This window comes from Oncorhynchus mykiss, chromosome 4 (genome assembly GCF_013265735.2).
Source record: "Oncorhynchus mykiss isolate Arlee chromosome 4, USDA_OmykA_1.1, whole genome shotgun sequence".
NCBI classification, from domain to species: domain Eukaryota; kingdom Metazoa; phylum Chordata; class Actinopteri; order Salmoniformes; family Salmonidae; genus Oncorhynchus; species Oncorhynchus mykiss.
This window is the reverse complement of record NC_048568.1, coordinates 12,769,691-12,794,193: the sequence shown is the minus strand read 5'-3', so window position 1 is coordinate 12,794,193 and position 24,503 is coordinate 12,769,691. Positions and strand designations below refer to the sequence as shown.

The window sequence follows — 24,503 nt, the reverse complement described above, 5'->3', positions numbered from 1 at the left end:
GACCACCATAGTCCCTATGCCCAAGGAAGCGAAGGTAACCTGCCTAAATGATTACCGCCCCGTAGCACTCACGTCGGTAGCCATGAAGTGCTTTGAAAGGCTGGTTATGGCTCACAACAGAATCCTCCCAGATACCCTAGACCCACTCTAATTTGCATACTGCCTCAATAGATCCACAGTTGATGCATTCTGAATCGTACTCCACACTGCCCATTCCCACTTGGACAAAAGGAACATTGACTACAGCTCAGTGTTCAACACCATAGTGCCCATGAAGCTCATTACTAAGCTAAGGACCATGGGACTAAGCACCTCCCACCGCAACTGGATCCTGGACTTCCTGGTGGGCCACTCCCAGGTGGTAAGGGTAGGCAACAACACGTGGGCCACGCTAATCCTCAACACTGGGGCCCCTCAGGGGTGTGTACTTAGTCCCACCCTGTACATCCCTGTTCACCTACGATTGCGTGGCCAAACAAGACTCCAACACCATCATTAAGTTTGCTGACGACACAACAGGGGTAAGCCTGATCACAGACAACGATGAGACAGCCTATAGGGAGTAGGTCAGAGAACTGTCAGTGTGGTTCCAGGACAACAACCTCTCCCTCAATGTGAGCAAGACAAAGGAGCTGATCGTGGACTACAGGAAAAGGCGGGCCGAACAGGCCCCCATTCTCATCAACGGGGCTGTAGTGGAGCGGGTCGAGAGTTTCAAGTTCCTTGGTGTCCACATCACCAACAAACTATCATGGTCCAAATGCACCAAGACAGTCGTGAAGAGGGCACAACAAAACCTTTTCCTCAGGAGACTGAAAAGATTTGGCATGGGTCCTCAGATCCTCAAAAAGTTCTACAGCTGCAACATCAAGAGAATCCTGACCGGTTGCATCCCCGCCTGGTTTGGCAACTGCTCGGCATCTGACCGTAAGGCGCTAGAGAGGGTAGTGTGTACGGCCCAGTACATCACCGGGGCCAATCTTCCTGCCATCCAGGACCTATATAATAGGCGGTGTCAGAGGAAAGCCCATAAAATTGTCAGAGACTCCAGTCACCCAAGTCATAGACTGTTTTCTCTGTTACCCGCATGGCAGGCGGTACCGGAGCGCCAAATCCAGGACCAAAAGGCTCCTTAACAGCTTCTACCCCAAAGCCAGAAGACTGCTGAGCAATTAATCAAATGGCTACCGGACTATTACATTGACCCCGCTCCATTTGTTTTGTACACTGCTGCTACTCTCTTTTTATTATCTATGCATAGTCACTTCACCCCTACCTACATGTACACATTACCTCAACTAACCTGTACCTCCGCACACTGACTCAGTACTGGTACCCCCTGTATATAGCCTCGTAATTGTTATGTTATTGTGTTCATTTTTTTATTATTTTTGAATTTTTTACTTTAGTTTTTTGGTAAATATTTTCTTAACTCTATTTATTGAACTGCACTGCTGGTTAAGGGCTTGTAAAGTAAGCATTTCACGGTAAGGTCTACACTTGTTGTATTCGACACGTGACAAATACAATTTGATTTGATTTTGATATGCACAACCACACTATTGCACTCAGGTGAGCAACATTACATGATCAGACATGGCTACATCTATGCCTGTCATGAGCTAGGTCATGAGGGATATGGGCAGGATATCTTATTTACCTTGTATAAATAAGTGTTGAATGGATCAGATATTGTATTGGAATCCCTTTTGTATCTACAGTATATGGCAACATCAGACCAATAATATATCATTAATATTCAAATTCATACATATGATATGAAGGATGACATGGAGAGCTGCATGGATGAGGCATGTAGAGATCCTAAAACGGAGAAAGGTTCTCCCTTTGTTGGAAAGTAGTTGGTTGACATTGTTTCAGATTGAGTGGAAAGAAAGAGCAATGAAGAGACACATTTCAACCTTATTGTGTCTTAGAAGCAATACATGATGACAGACCATCCCACCTGTTTTGTTGTGTCCCTAGAAGCCAAATCTAACTAATGTAGCAACATTTGTAAATATATATATGTCTGTGCAGTGGTGGACCCAATTGTCATACTTGAGTAAAAGTGGGATGACCAGGGATGTTCTCTTGATAAATGCGTGAATTTGAAATGTTTTCTGTCCTGCTAAGCATTCAAAATGTAACTAGTACTTTTGGGTGTCAGGGAAAAATGTATGGAGTAAAAAGTACATTATTTTCTTCGGGAATGTAGTGAAATAAAAGTAAAAGTAGTCAAAAATATAAATAGTAAAGTAAAGTACATATTTGAAAAAACTACTTAAGTAGTACTTTAAACTATTTTTACTTAAGTACTTTACACCACTGTGTTTGTGTCATATTTTATTGCGGTTGTACAATTTCATAATTTACAAAATATTCTTCCACACATTAAACAACGAGGAGTTTTGGGGTTAGTCTACCACCTAATGGTTATTTTAAGTAACTGCCATCTAATGGCAAAACAGCGCGGTGCACACTGGGGGAAATTGAGAATTAGATTTGAGTTCGTTCATGGACATTTATTTGGGTTCTTGAGAAAACGGAGAATTACCTCGACATTTGGACATTGAGAAACCGTGAGTAAAAAACTACACGTGGATAAATATTCGTATTCCTGTATTAGACTGGGTTAGGACTGGGTTAGGCCCTACATCTAACAAAATCAACCTCATTTTCAAGGCCCCAAATCCGCAGAGCATTGGCGCCCGAGAGCTCGCGGTGAAGGGTGATCACCCAGGAAACGTTACACCGATGTTCAGCTGACGGACTTGCTGTGGCTAACGTTAGCTACATCCTCAGTTTGTGAAATTACCGTAGCCACTCTTGGGCAAAATGTCACACACTGGGCCTCCCCCTCGATGGCGGAATTGTCCTAGAAGAGGACAACCTGTAGCAGGTGAGTTGCGAAAGCTTGTTGTGTTGCTACAACGTTGGCTAACGTTAGTAGCCACAATACTGGTGTTGTGGCGCACAAGCTGCCTAGCTAACATTATCTGTCTCACGTTGTATTTACACAAGTCAATGATTCAGACCTTTTCAAGGCATTTCGTTTGATCTACTAAGTATGTACTGGACGAGAACCACGCGTTACCTTAGACTAGAGACAAAATCCCTATGCTAACGTTTTGTTAGCCCTTGTAGGCTAGTAAATTACATCACGTGTCACAACAAACCAGCATACGCATGTATTCATGTTAAAATGACTTGCCCAACAAGAAAAACTGACTAAACATGAAGCTAAAGTAAACACTAATGGTCGGTGTTTCTATAGCTACCCCAGCAAAAAAAAGGGTGTGTGTTTTTGTATTTAGGATTAGCCAGCCAGATTAGGCTACATGAAACGTCACATGCCATTCGTTTAGAATCATAAAAATGAATCATGCTTCTAGAAACCACATCTTCACAAGACGGGAGATGGGTCATAGTAACTGTTAAACTTGACAATGCTATTTTCATCACCTGTAATGTATACGGACATAACTCACATGCTCCTAATAAGACCATTTTACCCAATTTACCAGGGAAAGTACAGGATTTAAGCAACACATATTCTCAGAGGCTTTTCTAATTATTTCAGGGGATTTTAATTAAACACCTGATGCATCTACTGATCGTTTTCCTCCTAGAACGAGTCAAAACCCTCAAAATAGTAACATTATCATTACATTATGCAAGGATCTCTGTGTTGAGGATGCCTGGTGTTATTTCAACCCTGATGCTAAGGGTTTTACCTGGACCAACAAAACTGTCACGTAAATCTAGAATAGATTTATTCCTAATTTCCCCTTTTTTTGTTACAATTTGTTATAGATGTAGATCACCAGTTGGCTCCCATTTCTGATCATCACTTGATTTTCCTGAATTTACAAGCTACTTAAAAAATCAAAAGGTACTCGGATATTGGAAATGAAACAACACACTTCTTAAAGATACTACTCTCATTGAAAACATCATCATTAGCTAAACATATTTTTGCAAGAAAATACTTGGGTCATGGAAGTAGATGGGAATTTTTCAAATATAAAGTCAGAGTGGTAGCCATTAAACGCACCATAGAGCTGATGCACTTAAAGAACCTTAGAGAAAAGGAGATGATGAGCAAGCTTGACAGTTTTCTAAAGAAAGATAATCTATCTGAAGAAGAGGAGTCTGTATTCAAGTCTTTACAACTAGAATCTGAACAGCTTTACAAGGATCTGGCAAAGGGTGCCTTTGTAAAGTCAAGAGCAAAATGGATTGAAGAGGGGGAAAGAAACACTAGTTACTTTTTTGCACTTGAAAAGAGAAACTACAAGAGAAAATATTTTACTGCACTCAAAATTAACGATGTTTTATGCAAAGATCCCATTACAATATCATAATTTGTCAATTCCTTTTATGAAAACCTTTACAGCTCTCAGTTTCAGGAAGATTGTTGTGAAAGCTACATATGCCACATACAGAATTATGTCCCTGTAATTGAGGATGATTTCCACTCAGTTTGTGATTTACCTGTGTCAATTGAAGAAATTAGAGAGGCTCTGAATTCAATGAAAAAAGGGAAATCACCTGGCCCTGATGGTCTGTCAGTTGAATTCTATAGACAGTTTGGGAGTTACTAGAATACCCGATTTTCAATATGTTTCAAGATTGCATTAAAAATGGGGAAATGGTCTCCACTATGAAACAGGGCCTTATTTCATTGATTCCGATGCCCGATAAAGACCCTTCTCTCATTGACAATTGGAGACCAATTACTTTATTAAATGTTGATTACAAATTGATTGCTTTGCTTTTTGCCAAAAGATTACAGAAAGGAATAGATACCATTATAAATTAGACTCAAACAGGATTTATGAAGGGCCATCACATAAGCTCTAACATTCGTTTAGTCTTGGACCTTATAGATTATTTAGATGCAATTGACTGAGATAGTTGTCTTATTTTTGGACTTCTGTAAAGCCTTTGACACAATTGAACATTAATTTCTCTCTAAACTTTTTGGATTTGGTGGGAAAATTGTATTAAAGTAATTTGCATGTCTTACAAAGATATAAATAGTTCTGTGCTACTAAACCTTAATATTTCCAAAAGATTCAGTATCAACTGAAGTGTATGACAGGGATGCCCAATTTCCCCATTTTTTTATTCATTTTGGTTGTGGAACTTCTATCTCTAGATATTCTGAATAATGCAAATTTGTGTAGCTTAACCATTTTTAACAAAGAAATCAAAATGTCCCAACTGGCTGATGATACTACTCTTTTCTTAAGAGACAAAGACCAGGTCGCCCATGCCCATAATGCTAATGCATTTTCTATTGCATCATTCAGGATTAATATGTTTCTAAATGTGAAATCTTATATTTATTTGACTCTGATGATAAAGAAATAGAAAATATTCCTGTAAAGGACTGTGTTAAATATTTAGGAATACATCTGTCAAAAAACCATTTAGTCAGACAACATTTAAACTTCTCTCCTAAAATTAAGAGAACTAAAAATATATTTAATAATTGGCTACAAAGAGATCTTTCTATACTTGGGAGAGTACTTCTGTCCAAGGCAGAGGGACTGTCTTGTTTTGTGTACACCTCATTATCGTTATGTGTAAATCCTGCTACTGTAAAGAGATCAATAAGACCTTTCTTGTCTTCATCTGGAAAAATAAGTCTCACAAACTAAAAAATCAGTCCTTTCTAACAAAAGAGCTGAAGGCGGTCTAGAAGTGTTGGATTTTGTTGACATAAATAACACTTTCAAGATAGATTGGTTGAATTTTTTTTTGATCAATACTGATTCAATATGGTATTTCATTCCAAATAATGTGTTTAATAAATTGGGAGGTCTTCAATTGTTACTGAAATGTAATTATAGTCCTGAAAGATTACCTGCCAAATTGGCTAAGTTTCACCAACAAGCTTTAATGGCCTGGAAAATATGTTTCCTGCACAATTTTTCCCCACATAAAGCTCTTTTGTGGAATAATTCAGACATAACTATAAGGAATAAGTCATTGTTCTACCCCAGCTTGCATGAGGAATATTGACTTTGTTCTTGATATTTTCTACAACGATGGTAATATTCTCATATATGAACAATTTATAACATTGAAAGAGTTTCCAATACCTTTCAGAGAGTTTATTTCTGTGATCAAAGCCGTTCCCAGTGGTCTAACTACACTAATGAAAACTCATCTTAGCTTTGGTAATGATCACAAAGTTTATCCAGAACTCAGATTGGAAGGCGTGGGCTTACTTGAGAGAGCTTGTTGTAATAAATATATATAAGACAAATTCTTCATTCACAAAACCAACTTACACCAAGAGGAAAGTTTTTCTGGAACATGCTTATTCCTGACATTGGCTGGAAAAATGCATGGTTAAGGCCTTACAAATACTGTATACCAAACAAAGTTATGGAAGTGCACTTCAACATTTTACATAAGATGCAATTCTATGATATCCAAATTTGTGGCTATAGATGATATCTGCATTTTCTGTGAAAAAGGTGAGAATCTGTCTGTTGTTCTTTGAATGTAAATTTGTGTCAGAATTTTGGGATAACCTTGCAAAATACTTATTTACCCTTATGAACAATGCCTGTGTTTTTGACATGAAAGATATAATATCTTACTATTGCAATGACAACAAGACCACTGAAATTATTGTACTTTTTTTATTTTTTATTCTTGTTGCCAAATACTTCATACACAAACAAAAATTCCAAAAGTCTATACCAAAATTACATTTTTTCTGATTGAATTCAGCTATCTAATTAAAACAGTAACCCTAGTGAATAACAACAAGAATAAAATTTTCCTTAATCATTATAATAAGATTTTTTCAGAGTGAATACAATTGCACTAAAATTCTGTATTTTTTGTATGTATTTTCTTGTTAATACCTGTGTTTTGTTAGACATGTCTGATGTAGTAAGTAAGTTGATTTTTGTATTATAAAAAATAAAATATATCATGCTTTACGTTTTATTTAATGCAAATTGGCCATTAACCATGTCACGACGTATGGAAAACACAGGGCAGTGAGTGTAGATACATGAGTGGTACTGTTTTCATGGTGTCTGCATATGTTGTGACCTGTCTGCGACCCCTCTTACTTTCACTGTCTCACCAGGTAAATTCCTGCCAATGAAAACTATGTTGGGCCCCAAGTATGATGACAAAGTGCCAGAAGAGAACCGGTTTCATCCAAGCATGCTTTCCCAGTATTTAAAGAGTCTAAAGGTATGTCTTTCCTGATGTTGAAATGTGTTTTATTAGTAATTTGTCTCGGTTTGGGAAAATATACTGTAATGACCCTGGGTTTATAAGAGCGGATATCGAGTCTGCCGCTTGAGCATGCTTTTGGGGCACAGTGTGCTGAACTTGGGGCTGGAAGGTTGAAAGTTCGAGACCTGCTCCCTGCCTGTTTCATTACATTGGTGTTAGAAGTGATCGGACTTTCCATCCATGGACGTGCGTGTGCATGGCCAGTGAGTTCATTCCTATCTGACATTGAGACGCAAACTAGTGCGAGGACGTGCTCTTTGAAAAGAGGGAGTTGTGTCACGACCCTGGGTTTATAAGCGCAGATATCGACTCTGCTGCTTGAGCCTGCTTTTGAGGCACAGTCGATGGCGCGCTGGACTTTCGGCTTGAAGGTTGAGGGTTCGAGACCTGCTCCCTGCCTACTTCATTACAATACATTTGTGCTCAATTCATCACTGTAGTCTAATGTCAACATGTTTTGTGTCTTCTCTAGGTTAAAATGGGTTTGCTTGTTGATCTAACAAACACTACTCGCTTCTATGACCGCAACGAGATCGAAAAAGAGGGTGTTAAATATGTGAAGCTTCAGTGCAAAGGGTATGTATGAGTGACCTGTTTTTAAAACTCAAGATGAATTGTCTATGTTTACACATACAAATGCCACTAGCTCAAAATAATGATATCATTTCTTGATTGAATATGTTGTGATGAGTTCCTTCCTTGTTTAGCCATGGAGAGTGTCCTTCAGCGGAGACCACTGCGATGTTCATCAGACTATGTGAGAACTTCATGGAGAAGACTCCAACTGAGTTAATAGGTAAGGAATGTTTGTACTGGACCTGTACATTTCTTCTTCGTTGTCAGACAATGTCCAAGGGTCTGGCGTGTTCTTCATGTGGAAAAACATGTTATTTTTGAAATTTTTTGGTGTCGTTTTGGTAAGAGTCGTGAGGTGTAATTAATTTACGTTTTAACCTGGTGCAACAATATCCCAAAGAACAGAAGTCTCCTCTTTGGGGGCGTTGTATTATAGCATATGCCTTCATATCACTACAAAACAGAATTTCAAAGTAATAGTAGGTCCAAGTTTGTACACTAGGGGGAGCCAGGAAATAACTACCAACAATTTCTCATCTTATCAGTCACCCTCTCTTCCTAATATTCTTTCAGCTCTTTATGATATGATGCATTATGTGTTTGTAAATACTATAAAACAGGTTCGCAAAATGTTATAAAAGTAATCCCATCTAGGTCCTCCTGAGTTGGCGTTGTGGTCTAAGACACTGCATTGTAGTGCTTGAAGCTTCACTACAGACCTGGGTTCGGTCCCAGGCTGTGTCACATCCCAGGCTGTGTGTCATTAGCCAAGCGTCGCCCGGTTAGGTGAGGGTTTGGTTGGGGGGGCTTTACTTGACTCATCGCGCTCTAGCGACTCCTTGTGGTGGGCCGGGCGCAAGCAGGCAGACTTTTGGCGTTAGTTGGACTGTTTCCTCTGACACATTGGTGCGGCTGGCTTCTGGGTTAAGCAGGCGGTTGTTAAGAATTGCATGTTTTGCATGTTTCAACTATCACAAACAGATGTTCCTACACGACCAGGGTGCTTTAAATGATTCTCCTGATGTCTAAATTGTTGCACTGCACTGTTCCCAAGGACACTATGGCCGTGTCTTACTACTTATTTACACTGCAAAATGTGTACCAATTGTACTACATACTATTTAGATCGTACTGTTTAGTGATTAAGAGCGTTGGGCCAGTAACCGAAAGGTTGCTGGTTTGAATACCCGTGGTAACTAGGTGAAAACTCTGTCGATTAGCCCTTGAGCAAGGCACTTAAATGACAAATCTAAATGTAGTGTAGTAAAAAACGAATACAGTAAGCAACAAATATCAGCATACTAGGATAATCCTACTGAGAATGCGTAATCTAGTGTGCCATTAAGTTAAGTTCATTTTGGTACAGTGCGTCTCCTCCGCTGATTATAAGCTGTTGTCAGACACACGTGGGTCTCTAAAGACGATTCCCTTCCTCAGTAGTGTGCAGCAAATTCTAATAGATGAAAAGCCGTGTCTGAATACCCGTACTTGCATTCTAAATAGTACGCATTTTGGGTATCCGAAAAACAAAGACTTATAATATGTGAAATATTTTAAATGTAGTATGCTTTAAATGCCAGGATGTCATACTCCTTGTACTCCTCCAAAATGCGTACTATTTAGAATGCAAGTACGGGTATTCAGACATGGCGTCTTTTTGCAAAGCTCCGTCCAAGGCTACTGGAGCACCGAGGTGTACTTCCAAACTGTGACCAGCAGGGGGCTCTGTGGCACTCTGTTGTGGCCTCTGATAGTGCAGTTCCACAGCAACCTGTGTTCCGGCTGCTCGCCCCTCAGTGCCGTGGTGTAAATGAAATGGTTGGAACCCCAGGGTAGAATATATGAATGTCATTATAAAAATGTTGTCTGTCGGCCACCCATTGATATTTATCTGTTCTCCCTGGTATTAATGCAGACGTTGAAATTAGACAGCAGGACTGGTGAATGTAACCTTCTTTTTTTGGGGGGGGGGGTAGTTCAGCTATGAAATTAGCAGACATTTGTCATCAAATAACATTTCCTTGCATCATTCCTCCTCAAATAAAAATCCTCATCATTACTGGAGACTTAATCTCCATTTCCATCTTCCCCTTTAAAGTTGATAGAAACTGCTGAATAACAATGCCCCCCCCCCCCCTCTCAAATCACATCTAGATGCTGATGGATGCTGCGCCACTGACATACGTTTTAAAGAGTGAAGTTTTGTTTGCCCCTATTATACTTCCCTGCTTTGAAAAATAAATTAACCGATTCCCTGTGTGCCCTGGCTGTTTCTCTGTCCTTCCTCCACCCCTCCCCTAACGTTAGATCGCGTCTGCCGTTCGTATTCGCAAAGCGACTCAGTGTAAGAATGCTGACCTAGGATCAGGTTCTCTCTGTCCGGTCATTATCTAAAAAAAGCTTAAACGGATCCTAGATCAGCACTTCTACTCTGAAATGCTTTATGAATACGGGCCCTTTGTGTATGTAGCATAAACTCCAGACATAGTGTCAGATAGTGGCTGGTGAACTGGTTTTACAGTAACTGTCCAGTGTTTTCAGATTTCTATGAAATATGATCTTTATTTACTTACACTATGAGTGAAATTGTCCCCCCCCCCCCCCCCCCCCCAAAATGGTAATTAAGTATGTTAAAAAGCTGTTTTTCTGTGTTGGAATGGTGTGGGCGTACCCCAACAACAGAATGGTCTGGGTATATACACCGGTCATTCAAAATATTTATGCAAGTAGACCGCTGATTGGCCAGCTCATCTTTCTCTAGAGCTCTTATTTGCAAGCTGGTCCTCCTCAAGAAGATGACATCATGTTCTGTTTGATGTGGGGTTATTTGTAAGTTGTTTTTTACCCCTGCAATTTATGCTTTGGCCATAAATGTGTTTTGACCCATTTCTGTGTTTGCAAACGTTGCCGCACAAGGGCAATGCTCGCAAGTTGGTGGCAGAACACGGAAGGGGATCTTATAGGATACCAGCATAAAAAGATAATGAGTGCGTTTCACACTACTTTTGTATTATAATTGGATTTTAAGGCTCGTATGAATGTCCTGCTTAATATAATGTTTGGTCATTGAAAATCAACTGCTTTATACTTTTAAAAAAACACTTCAATGGCTCTTTGGCTAGCTTTTGCTACAGCCTATTTTCAATTAGCATTCTAGCTAACAACTACTGCATCCCACATTTTTATTTGTGAAAAGATCACAACCAAATATAATCTTAGCGACTGTTCAAGAAAGAATCAAAACTGTGTAAGCATATCAGAACCCCAAAAAGGTATTTTGTTTAGAAGTAATGCAAACGTAAATCTAGGGTGTGTTGAATGGGCGCAGATGATGATGATGGCTTTGTTACTGCAGCCAGGAGTCGCACGCATCTCTGCGTGACGTAAGTATGTTGTGTACTGGAACGAGGTCTATAGGACGAGTCAACATTATTTGGATGTGAGTTAACAAAATATCACCTTTTTAAAAGTGAGATTTTCAATGGGCAGTTACTTTAAAACCCCTTAGAGTCGATTGACGCACATGATACAAAATCTCCAATATCCATTAGTTTAAGCTAGAGAGATCTGCTGATGTCTCACTTCTGCATCTTTAGTGAAAGGTGGCAGAGCTAGAGCAGTGTTTGTCAGTCCGTGAGACATCTCGAAAATCGATCTTCTCACGATTGAATAAAATCTATGCTAGTATAGAGAGAGTTTTGTGCCTACCCCAAGAAAGGTGTTAATTATGTAAATAAAACAACAAATATATCTCCTAGAAATTACAGACACTTTTTTTTTCGACCGTTTGTTTTGCCATTTTATGAATGTCATTCGATGCGTTTCAATGGGATTTGGTACTAAAGGCCAAATTGAATATTTTATCAATTGAATCAATAGTTTTTTTTTTTTAAATGATCCATGGTATGACCATCCCCCACCTAGAGAAGCATTGCCCAGCAGACAATTAGGGGTCTCAGACCCAGTGGGTATTATGCATAGCCAGGCCACCAGTTCCACCACCTCCTGTCTTGACATATAGGATGCACGTCATGCATGTAATAAGATGGTTAGAAAGTGACAGGGTTATTGGACTGCCTCATTTGCGTTTTGTTGAATACAAGTGTGTGTGTGTGTGTGTGTGTGTGTGTGTGTGCGCGCGCACACCAATTGTAGTGACAGATGGGCACTTTGCTTTATTGAAATGTGCAGTGTCTTTCTCTCTTCTCCCACAGGTGTCCACTGCACGCACGGCTTCAACCGGACAGGCTTTCTGATCTGTGCTTACCTGGTGGAGAAGTTGGACTGGAGGTAAGGCCTAGCTATCCCGATCAATCAACACCCCACAGAACTGTGTTTATCACACATGACTTCTGTGTGTGTATCTCACTGCCAAATCACATGTTCCAACATTGACCACACAACCAACACAATTCCCAGAGTGGTATGGCTTGCATCACTTCTGTGCGTTCAGGATGGACCCCTGCAGTCCCCTTAGGGGTGGAGCCATGCTGCTGTGGAAGCAGACTTAAGCCTTGTGGTTGACCGGGTTGGATTCTATCAGAGACTTCTATTACAACTATTTCTACCTGCACAAACCATATGATAAGCGCCAATACAAAACTGGCCACTTCATTGAAACAGCTCTGCAATAGAAGTCTCTGGGTTCTATATACAGTACCAGTCAAAAGTTACGCGCTGACTCATTCAAGGTTTTTCTTTCTTTTTAAAAAATGTCTACATTGTAGAATAAAAGTGAATACATCAAAACTATGAAATAACACATGGAATCATGTAGTAACCAAAAAAGTGTTAAACAAATGAAAATATATTTTAGATTCCACAAAGTAGCCACCCCTTGCCTTGATGACAGCTTGACTGTGTCCCAAATGTAATGTCACAAGGAGGGATGCTGTCAGTGTCAATAAAGTCTCGCTTGGAGAAAGACAGAGGCACCCAGGCTGGTGGTGAAGAGTCAACTCCACACCTGACACCAGAGGTGCTGAATCATTTACTGCAGCGGAAAAGAAAGGCAGGGGATGATTGTGTCTTTAGGCAGGAAGAGAATGTGTATTTGTAAATGGGTCTAGGAAAGGTTAGCGGAATCTGTAAATTCCCTTGGGCTCAGTGTTGGAGGTATAGGCAGGATGAGGATGAACAACCTCATTCCCCCCCTCCCCCATTTCCTCTGGTTAAATAGTCCCACAGTACACACAGAGAGAGTCTGAGATGTGCATCAGTTCTGGATGACAATATCACATGTGGTTGATATTTCCTTTCTCACACTGTCGGCCACAGAATCAGTCAGCAAGACATACAATAACTACTCTGCTACTTAGCAGCGATCTGATCAGATACGTTTGTTGAAGGATTTTTGACAGGGTTGGCCATTGGTTAAATAGGACTGTTGAGCTGAGACGTCTAGTACACTGATGGCTCATTGACATCCTGTCTCTAAGGAGGTCTGCTGTGAGGCTAGAGCGCCTGACTGATGTTTTTTTTTTGGGGGGGGGCGTAAACAATTGTTTTTATTGGATCAAGGTGATGTGGTGGCAACCAGCGCTGAACAATATGTTTTTTTGGGCAGCTGTCAGCGCGGCCAGCCAAACCTTGCATTGTTTCTCGTTCAGCTGCGTACCGCAGGGCCCTACCGTGCAACCATTTTACTTGCATATGCGTCTAAATGTTTTGCTGTGCGACCTGAAATATTAATTTAGGAGCATTAGTGCGCCTAGAAAAATGAAGCATTCTAACTTTAACTTTTTTAATTGTGCTCCTGAATTTCTTTGTGTGCGCCTTCATTTTTCTACTTAGGTGCCCACGTGCTCCTTGTAATAAATTTTAAAAAAGGTCAGCGTAGAGCCCTGTACCTGAATCATCATTAAGTAGAAGAGGAATCGGTTCAAGGGGCACAGTTTTCTCAATCATGTCAGACTGAATAGGTTACACTTTTCAAATCTCATGACAATCCAGGGCCTGACTGATGCTCTGTTGTGTTCCCCTGTGTGTCTCTTGATGTGGGTCAGTGTCGAGGCGGCAGTGGCTGCTTTCGCCCAGGCCCGTGCCCCTGGGATCTACAAAGGCGACTACCTCAAGGAGCTCTTCCGTCGCTATGGAGACGTCGAAGATGCCCCCGCCGCCCCCGCGCTGCCAGAGTGGTGCTTCGACGACGACGACGGCGACCAGGACGACGATGGCAACGTGATTGGCCACGAGTCTCAGTCAGGCCCCTCCTCCTCTGAGTCGGCGCCGGGGAAACGGAGGAAGGAGAGACTAAAATTTGTGAGACTCAAACTGACTGAGAAAAGAGAGGGCACTGGGGAAATGGGCTGTTTCCAAGTAGAGAGGCTGTGTCCCTAATGGTAAACTAACCCCTATATAGGAAATGCATTGCCATTTGGGATGCAGTCTGAGAGTGACCGAGCACTGGGGAAATGGGCTGTAGCTTAGAAGCTAAGAGAGGATATCCATTGGTTCTGCTCCAGATGACACACAGCTCATGTGGTGTGACTGAGAGCCGCGTGGGACCCTCTGTGATATTGGCGCTCTCCAAATGTACATCATATGCCTCTTAACTCGGTACAAGAGGAGACTCCTCTGAAGTGATACAAATGAGGGCAAATTTGCTTAAATCCCCAGAAAGATATAAAAAAAAGATACGGGGCCATCATCTATTTTTCAATCTGCATCCCAAATGGCACTCCTAACTCCTATTTAGTGAACTACTTTGGACCAGGGCACATAGAGCTCTGGTCAGAAGTAGTGCACTATTATAGGGAATAGGATGCCATTTGGGACATAGTCTGTCACATACCCAATGAGTGCACCACACCATGGAATGATGGCATTAGATAACAGAAAATCTTCCCCAAATGTAATTTCTGGGCTGTTTCCCCGAGCTGTTAGGATTGTGTGTTTTGAATAGGACGTCAATGCATTTAAAAAAATGTCTTCTCTCAAATGTCCAAGTCCCAACCCGTTGTGTGCTCTCTCTTTCTCAGGGTGCTATATTCGTGGAGGGGGTCACAGTGAAAGGCGTCACACAGGTCACCACACAGCCTAAATTGGCTGAGATCCAACGGAAGTGTCAGGAGTTTGCGGAATGGGAAAAGTGAGGATTCTTTCTCTCTACTGATCTCTTTCTCAATCTCTCTCTGTCATATATCCCCTTCTAGTAGCACTGTGTGTGTGTGTGTGACTCACTCTTACTGGAGATTTTTATAGGCTTTGTACTGTTATAGGCGTCCGCATGCTTCCCATCCAAAACAGTTTGTGCATATTTTTTTGTGTGTATTTTTAGGATATATATTTTCTTACCCCTTTTTCTCCCCAATTTTGTGGTATCCTATTGGTAGTTAGTCTTGTCCTATTGCTGCAACTCCTGTACGGTCTCGGGAGAGGCAACGGTCGAGAACCGGTGCGTCCTCCGAAACACAACCCAACCAAGCCGCAGTGCTTGTTGACACAATGCTCACTTAACCCGGAAGGCAGCCGCCCCCAATGTTTCGGAGGAAACACCGTACACCTGGCGACCATGTCAGCTTGCACTGCGCCCGGGCCGCCACAGGAGTCGCTAGAGTGCGATGGGACAAGGATATCCCAGCCGGCCAAACCCTCCCATGCATAACCCGGACGATGCTGGGCCAATTGTGCGCCGCCCCATGTCTCCTGGTCGGCTGCGACAGACCCTGGACACAAACCAGTTTGTGCATATTTTGTGACTTTTTTGGTCTTCGGCAAGGGTTTTTTCGGCTGTTCATGCACTCGCCATTTTTTCTTGTGGCATGCCGAAGGTTGGTAGCCGAAGTCTATGGCCCTTTGTTGGTGATTGGTCAACAGTAAGGATTCTTCAATTAAGTGTTTGTCATTCAATGAGAGACTTGTTTTCATTCAATTGAGAATTACTGAACCAAACATCTTAGCTGGAAGTAAAATTGTGCGGCTAAGTCCGCGGAACAAAATAACTCAAGAAATCAAATATATTTTTTATAATCTTAGATGAATTTGGACTTTTTTGATGAAGTGTACACTGGCTACGTTGTCTTGAGGGCGAGACTACTATTGCCCCTTTTTGTCTCGTTTTTCAAGATAAGGTCTTAAGGGAGTATGTGAGGCACAGACATTCACTTCGCCAAGCTGAATTCTGCTAGGAGCAAACCGAACCTAGTATGCAGACGCCTTAAGCGGTACAAGGGTAGGAAAGGACTGTTCTGCCGTAGGTGTCTTTTTTCTTTACTAGCGATATGGAGGAATTGTGGTGTTTCAGCTCTACAGCATCATGTCTCATATAAGAGAGGAGTTTCATGTAAGAGTTTTATAAAGCCGTCTGAATTTCCAATCGCTGATGTTCTCACCAGGACATTGTTGATAAAAAGGGTATTCTGTGTGTGTTCTAGGTCCGGGTTTCCAGGTGCTCAGCCCGTGTCCATGGACAGGCGGAACCTTCGCTTTCTGGAACAGAATCCCTACAAGGTCAGCTGGAAGGCCGACGGCACACGGTGAGTCCCTCGTCTTTCGGTGTCCTCTCTCCTCCTATATGACCACAAAGGGCTCACAACAGGTTGGTTAACACACTTGTAGAATTCCTATCCAAATGTGCTTCACTGGAGGACTTGAATATGAATCAATTTGTGCAGTGGATTTGGCTATTTCGCTCTTTTCTCTCCTCCCTGGTATTTAGCTTCTAGTCCTCACTGACAATATGCAGGAATATTATAGTGTGTAGCACATGCCTTTTTATATGGCAGTATCTGACTGGGCACTCAGCACTGATCCCCTGGCTTCATTTATCATTCATTTTCCTGGCCTTTTAGTCAGGGCTGTGAGCTGAATACTAACATTGTTCCCATACACTGCAAACATGGATTTTAATCGTCTTCGATTAGCCCAGCGCACTTGAGTGGCAGCGCTACTCGGTTTGTGTGGAGGTTGGCTTTAATTGCAGATTGGCTAGACAGAGGAAGCCACAGGAGTAGCCAGGGGCTGTGGCTGTCTCCCACAAATCTCCTTCCCACTGGAATAAGACTCCCAACAGACTGACACAGATCATCTTTCCAATGTGAATTGTTTTGCCTTCCCATACCCTGGAGGCCAGCGTCCTGTCCAGGGGCTGTACTTGTTTTTAGTATTCTGGCGTCCTGCGCTGAAACACTTCCTCTCTTGATACGCTGGTGAATATTTCATGAAGCAATGCAGTCAATTTGAGAAATTTGACATATCAGTGCTTTCATTTCCTGAGGGAGTGAGGTGAGTGGTCAGTGGAGACCTGGCACCCATCCAAGAAGGAACTACCTTGTCCAACCAGCTCTCTTCAGCTACCAGCCCTTGGTCAATGTCACTGATGGGGGTCCTTGGCGCTCTGGGTCTTTTCGAAGAAAGGCCCCAGATGCTCGTACTTATATAAGTGAGAAGAATCAGGCCTACCTCAATCATTTAGGGGCAATTCCCTTTGTCGGTACAAAGGCGGTCCATAGGCTGATGGCAGGCCGTGCTTAGAGCAGATTTAGGTTTTCCAGCGCCGAGATGGGTTTCCCATCTAAAACTCCTGGCTGTGTCCCAAATGGCACACTATTCCCTACATAGTGTGCTACTTTTGACCAGGGCCCATAGGGCTAGTGAATTATATAGGGAATAGGGTGCCATTTGGGATGCAGACCCATGTGCTGTTCAGATAAATGAGAGTAACTTGTTTTCTCCTGAGAGCCCAGCCTGGCCTTTTTATTCAATTTGCAACGGCTCGCCTGTGGTGGAACCACTGCCTTCCCGCCCACTGCCTTCCCGCCCACTGCCTTCCCGCCCACTGCCTGCTTGCCTTTCAGCTTTCCTCCAACCACTTCTTACAATGTTCCTTCATCTTATTGCTACTTTAATGCATCTCCAATCGCTTATTGTACAGGAGATGAAACAAGCTCACTCTATGGCTTTTTGCTTATTTGTTTCCCCTGGCCTGCATTCCAAAGTACATTATGAATGAGCCCTTGTGGGTTGGAAGCCATGGTAAATGTTCAAATTGTTGCTCTGTAGTTTTTGTTGTTGTAATATCAATTGGGATTGAGTCGTGCCAGTTCATTCATGCATGACTGAGTAGCGTCGTCATGAACAGGTCCCAGTTGTTGTTTAAATGCCCAGTTGGAAGGGAAACAAAGATAATGGAAGTGAAAGTAGTGGGAAGTCATTGGATAAATGCAAGTCTGTCAGAAACTGACGTTGATCTGTCCTTTGCTGGAGCAAATTGAGCCCTTCACACCAGATAAAGATGTCTTATCACACAATGCACAGTACTGCTCCATCAGTACACCAATAACAGGGCTTAGAGATATCGAAGCAATGATACTTCCTGAGATTTGCCTTCAGGGATTGCTTTCTGGCTGATGCAGCTGTCTACCTTTTTTGAGTTTACTTAACCTTTTAACATGCTGTCTGGTATCTATCGAGGTTACAGCTCAATGCTACAAGCAGACTCCATTCTCCCCATCCCTCAGAGCTTCTCATCACTCAGCAAGAGACCTCTTACCTTAGGTGTATTCATTAGTCGGAAATCTGTTGCTAAACCGTTTACTGTTTGCTGTAGGAAGTGAAATGTAGGAACTGGAATGAAACTGGGAGGGACCTACCTGAATCTTTGTTGCAAAAAAAAATCAGTTTGAAGTAAACGGATGTAATCAGACTAATGAATACATCCCTTGACATCTCTTACAGAAGGTGTGGGCAACCCTGGTCCTGGAGTACTGCATGTACTTCATATTTTTGATTTAACCGACCTGGAAGACCAGGTGTGTTGAATTAAGGCAATCACTTAACTGATAAATTGACCAGGTGTGGTGCCCACGTTGGAACATAATCCTGTAGTACCTGTGGCACTCCAAGACCAGTTTTGCCTACCCCTGTCTAACAGTAACTGTCCAGTGAAGATATGGGTACAGTACCAGTCAAAAGTTTGGACACCTACTCATTCAAGGATGTTTCTTTATTTGTACTTTTATTTAAAAAAAATAAAAAAAATTATAATAGTGAAGACATCTAAACTATGAAATAACACACATGGAATCATGTAGTCACCAAAAAGGTGTGGAATTTCTTTACTACTTAATGCGTTTGAGCCAATCAGTTCTTGTGACAAGGTAGGGGGGTATATTCACTCACGCTGCCAAACTTACCCTAGTAAAACTGACTATCCTACCGATCCTCGACTTCGGCGACGTCATCTACAAAATTGCTTCCAACACTCTACTCAGCAAACTGGATGCAGTTTATCACAGTGCCATCCGTTTTGTCACTAAAGCACCTTATACCACCCACCACTGCGACTTGTATGCTCTAGTCGGCTGGCCCTCGCTACATATTCGTCGCCAGACCCACTGGCTCCAGGTCATCTACAAGTCCATGCTAGGTAAAGCTCCGCCTTATCTCAGTTCACTGGTTACGATGGCAACACCCATCCGTAGCACGCGCTCCAGCAGGTGTATCTCACTGATCATCCCTAAAGCCAACACCTCATTTGGCCGCCTTTCGTTCCAGTTCTCTGCTGCCTGTGACTGGAACGAATTGCAAAAATCGCTGAAGTTGGAGACTTTTATCTCCCTCACCAACTTCAAACATCTGCTATCTGAGCAGCTAACCGATCGCTGCAGCTGTACATAGTCTATTGGTAAATAGCCCACCCATTTTCACCTACCTCACCCCCATACTGTTTTTATTTATTTATTTTTATTTTTCTGCTCTTTTGCACACCAATATCTCTACCTGTACATAACCATCTGATCACTTATCACTCCAGTGTTAATCTGCATAATTGTAATTATTTGCCTACCTCATGCCTTTTGCACACAATGTATATATAGACTCCCCTTTTTTTCTACTGTGTTATTGACTTGTTAATTGTTTACTCCATGTGTAACTCTGTGTTGTCTGTTCACACTGCTATGCCTTATCTTGGCCAGGTCGCAGTTGCAAATGAGAACTTGTTCTCAACTAGCCTACCTGGTTAAATAAAGGTGAAATAAAAAAATAAAAATACAGAAGATATCACTATTTGGTAAAAGACCAAGTCCATATTATGACAAGACCAGCTCAAATAAGCAAAGGGAAACAACAGTCCATCATTACTTTAAGACATGAAGGTCAGTCAATCTGTAAAATGTCAAGAACTTTGAAAGTTTATTCAAGTGCATTCTCAAAAACCATCAAGTGCTATGATGAAACTGGCTCTCATGAGGACCGCCACAGGAAAGGAAGACCCAAAGTTACCTCTGTTGCAGAGGATAAGTTCATCAGAGTTACCAGCCTCAGAAATTACAGCCCGAATAAATGCTTCACAGAGTTCAAATAATAGACACCTCGACGTCAACTGTTCAGAGGAGACTGCGTGACTAAGGCCTTCATGGTCAAATTGCTGCAAAGAAATCACAACTAAAGGACTTGCTTGGGCCAAGAAACACAAGCAATGTGGAGACTGGTGGAAATCTGTCCTTTTGATCTGATGTGCCCTAATTTGAGATTTTTGGTTTGAACCGCTGTGTCTTTGTGAGACGCAGAGTAGGTGAACGGATGAACTCTGCATGTGTGGTTCCCACCTTGAAGCATGGAAGAGGAAGTGTGGGGGGTGCTTTGCTGGTGATGCTGTCAGTGATTTTATTTAGAATTCAAGGCACCCTTAACCAGCATGGCTTCCACAGCATTCTGTAGCGACACGCCATCCCATCTAGTTTGCCCTTAGTTTTTCAACAGGAAAATGATCCAACACACCTTCAGGCTGTGTAAGGGTTATTTGACCAAGAAGGAGAGTGATGGAGTGCTGCATCACATGACCAATTGAGATGGTTTGGGATGAGTCGGACCGCCGAGTGAAGGAAAAGCAGCAAGCAAGTGCTCAGCATACGTGGGAACTCCTTCGACTTTTGGAAATGCATTCCAGGTGAAGCTGGTTGAGAGAATGCCAAGAGTGTGCAAAGCTGTCATCATGGTAAAGTGTGGCTATTTGAAGAGTAAAATATATTTAGATTTGTTTAACACTTTCTTTTGGTTACTACATGATTCCATATGTGTTATTTCATAGTTTTGATGTTTTCTCTATTCTACAATGTTGAAAATAAAAAAAATAAAAAAGAAGCCTTGAATAAATAGGTCAACTTTTGTTTGTTTGTGTGTGTGTGGGGGGGGGGGGGGGGGGGGCTCATACCCAAAATATGTTGTTGATCCTTCCTTTACTTGTAGGTGTAGAAAAAACATAAATTTTAAGAAAACACTCAGTAAAACCCCACCTCAAAACTTTTGCTTTAAACATCGTGTCATCCAGTAGCTTTTTCCTTTTTCTCCCCCAAATTCTCTGGTGGGGAGAAGGAGACTAGGAAGGGCTCAGGATTGCACACTGCACAAGCTGGTTAGAAATCCACAGCCGGTGTTAGTTGTATAGGCTTTTGTCCGTTTTGCTATCTCGCAAGTCACTTCCATTTCAAATTATGTGGTTTGAAGGAGACTGCTGGCTGTTTAGAAGCAGTTATCAAGCTAACGTTAGTTGGCATGTTAATGTTACCTATCGTGGCTAGCCAACAAGAATAAAGATCCTCCACACAACAACCGTCTCTCCTTTCCTTCTATTTTTAATCCTATGGTTTGTAGCTAAAAGTTGGATATCAACAGGAAACCTAGTCAGCTGTTGTTGACTGATCAAGGAAGCACCAGTTAGTTAGCTAGCTTAGCTGCTAGGGGCACACATTATTTGCAAACACAGTATTTGTTGTGTTTAGTGAGTCTGCCAGATCAGAGGCATTTAGGGATGACTACGCGTGAAATTGATAGGTGCGTGAATTGGACCATATTGCTGTCCTGCCTGAGCATTTGAAATGTAACAAGTACTTTTGAGTGTAAGGTGAAAATGTATGGGAGTGAAAATTACATGTAGTGGAATAAAGTTGTCAAATATAAATAGTAAAGTATAGATACTACTTAAATATTTTTACTTAGTTACTTTACACCACTAGTTTTGATGTATTTTTTGTTGCAATTACTGTTTTTTGCGGGGGCAGGTCTCCAGATATTTTTTCACAAATGCATTTTAAAAAATGTTCTTCACAGTAGACAAACAGACTTACAAAAAAAATAAGACCGCCAAACCCGTTCCTAAAAGTTCCACCGACATGGTCTGCCACATGGCATAAGTAATTGTGTGCACTGCATACCATTTCAGGATTTTGCTCAAGAAATTGAATCAAACAGATTTGCTTATAACAGGCCTTGAAGCCTTCTGAAGTCTTCTGAAATATACGGCTCTGTGTAATAGAGAGCTTAAATAATTCCAAATCGAAAGGAGGAGTGAATCATTTTATGGGGCATTCAAAGGAGCTAAACTCTGTACCTGTGCAGTTTTGGAGGGAATGGCATAGGGGTGAACACCCCAGTAACCCAATAGGAGCTCATCATTAGCAACTCGGAAGAGTCTCACTGCAAGCTGCTTGGCCAATATCAAAAGTAGAACCCTGCTGCAAAAAAGCTCAACTTCCGCACAGAAAAACTCACCTGGTGACGTCCGACTCAGCGTCTTCTTAAGTTTACGTTCCCTCTAGCAGCCACCGGCCTTCCTCCTTTTTGTTTTGACAGCTTTTAGAGACGAGAATACATCAGTTAGATTATGCTCCGCTGCCTCAGCTAAACTGACATTTTAATGGCTTAGTGGGTTTTTCTCACTTTTTTTTCTTCCTATTTTCCTCCAGTGTGCTAAGCTGACAACAGTAATGCCTTAGTCATTGTTCCTTTAGGCCTACATCTTATTCTTCTATTTCTATCCAGGTAGTGTGGAAGGTTCACATTGAGTTGAATGTTGGACATTGGTTTGGGATGCGTGCTGAGCATATGGGATTATTCAGCAAGTGTTTTTTTTTTTTTGTGTGTGTGTGTGTGGATATTTGCATGATTAGCTGTCTCTTCTTTGGTGGCGGTAGAGCTCAGGTAATTAGTACCGCTGCTCTTGTCACTGGAGGATGGTTGACATTTTAAGGTCTCACGATGATGAAATGAAATTGCGCCTATTTTGTCAATCGGGGACATTTTTGTTCCGACAGATCGTGTCCAGATATCTTCTATTGTTTGTGGGGATGAAAAATGGGGCCCATTTGGAAGCCCACTAGGTGGTTATGGGCAATTTCACAACATTTTCAGGGCCATTCATATATCTAGAAGTTGTAAAAGCTCCATTTGTAGCAAGGTCTTTTTTTTTTAAATGTGAGAGGTTGTTGTCAGATAAGGGGAATATTTATTTTAGAGACATGCTTTGCTGGTTTTCCTGTGTTTTTGTTAGCAATTTGTCTTTCACCTCACACAGTTTAATATAATAATATATGCTATTTAGCAGACACTTTTATCCAAAACTACTTATGGTAATGCTTACATTTTCACATTGGTGACCCCATAACCTCGTTTGAAGCCCCAACCTCCATTAACTGAGCCACAGGACCACCAGTTTGATGTGTTTGCCTGTTTAGCAAATAACAAGTTCAATATGTGAATTGTGTGTCTGTCAGGTGCGATAAACACGCAGGTGCTGAATAAAGAGCATTGATGATATTGATACACCCCCCTCCTCCTTGGGCCTGGTTAAACGTCCTCTCGAATTAATGATGGTGATGTTTAGCTACATAAAGCCTGAAAAGCAGCACCTCTCTGATAGCCTCCTCTCTCAGGATGCTTCCCAGATGATGTCCTATTCTCGATATAGTGCACTTCTTTTGACCAGAGCCCAATGGGCCATGGTCAAAATGGTGCACGATAAAGGGAAAAGGGTGTCATTTGGGACAGATGGACGCACCCTGGGTCAATTGCTTGTGTGGCGGCGTTGGAGGCGTTCGCTGAGCTGCATATGCTCCCGTGCTATGATGATGAGATTAAAAACTAATCTCCACCACCTTCGGCCGTAATTAATCACCAGAACTGTTTCGTAATAATTAATACGTGTTCACATTACTGAAATATGAGCCCTCAATGCCAGAAGCAGTTAGAGCTGGGAAATTATTGCCACATGTTGGCGATACTATTTAATTGCAATTTCAAGGATGCTCACGCATATTTCTTCAGGAAGGAGATTTACTGATTGATTGCCAAGGTGCAGTTTGATCTTAATTTATCTTCCCCAGGCCCCTCACGGATTATGCAATGAATTCCTGACTCTTATCTCAGTCGTTACATATCCCGCATGCCGCCTGGCAGGGCACATTCTAACTGCTGTATTGGAAATGTGTCTCTGGACTCAAGCTGGTCCTGCAAGATTGGTCAGCAGGAGTGACGGACCGCTGAGGGGGGTCTGAGTAGTTTGGGACGTAGTGGTCTTGGTGGAGGGGGGGGGGGCTCTCCTGGCTGTCAGCGACGGTTTGATCCTTGTCCTGATCCAAGGGTTGGAGAAGAGGGAGAGTGACACTAATCAATGTGGTCCCTGGGTCTCCATTATCTCAGGCCAACAGTGGACAAGAGCTTAACTCCTCTTTTCTCTTTCCTCACACCCCCTTCTCTACCCTAGCCACTAATTTTCTCAAAATGAGCAATCAATGGGACTGATGGTGTTTAATAAAGAAAGAACTGATGGTGTAAGGCGTTGGATTAGATTGTATCTCTAGGCTTGCTATTGAAGGAGACTTAAACAACCAGTGTCTATCTAATGTTGGCAGTTATTATGCTATGCCTCTCAC

At 41.9% G+C, this 24,503-nt stretch overlaps 1 protein-coding gene across 2 annotated transcripts in view; it reads left to right on the top strand.

The window, feature by feature from the left end:
• The first annotated feature begins 2,445 nt into the window (after nucleotides 1-2,445).
• rngtt (RNA guanylyltransferase and 5'-phosphatase) overlaps nucleotides 2,446-24,503 on the top strand; it is a 145,413-nt gene continuing 123,355 nt past the window's right edge. For both annotated transcript variants that reach the window (XM_036975656.1, XM_021600224.2), the window contains exons 1-9: nucleotides 2,446-2,582; nucleotides 2,686-2,902; nucleotides 7,121-7,230; nucleotides 7,748-7,851; nucleotides 7,983-8,071; nucleotides 12,066-12,141; nucleotides 13,857-14,112; nucleotides 14,832-14,941; nucleotides 16,227-16,328. In XM_036975656.1, the coding sequence (XP_036831551.1) occupies nucleotides 2,839-2,902; nucleotides 7,121-7,230; nucleotides 7,748-7,851; nucleotides 7,983-8,071; nucleotides 12,066-12,141; nucleotides 13,857-14,112; nucleotides 14,832-14,941; nucleotides 16,227-16,328 (911 nt within the window). In that variant the 5' untranslated portion in view covers nucleotides 2,446-2,582; nucleotides 2,686-2,838. The remainder of the gene's footprint in view (nucleotides 2,583-2,685; nucleotides 2,903-7,120; nucleotides 7,231-7,747; nucleotides 7,852-7,982; nucleotides 8,072-12,065; nucleotides 12,142-13,856; nucleotides 14,113-14,831; nucleotides 14,942-16,226; nucleotides 16,329-24,503) is intronic.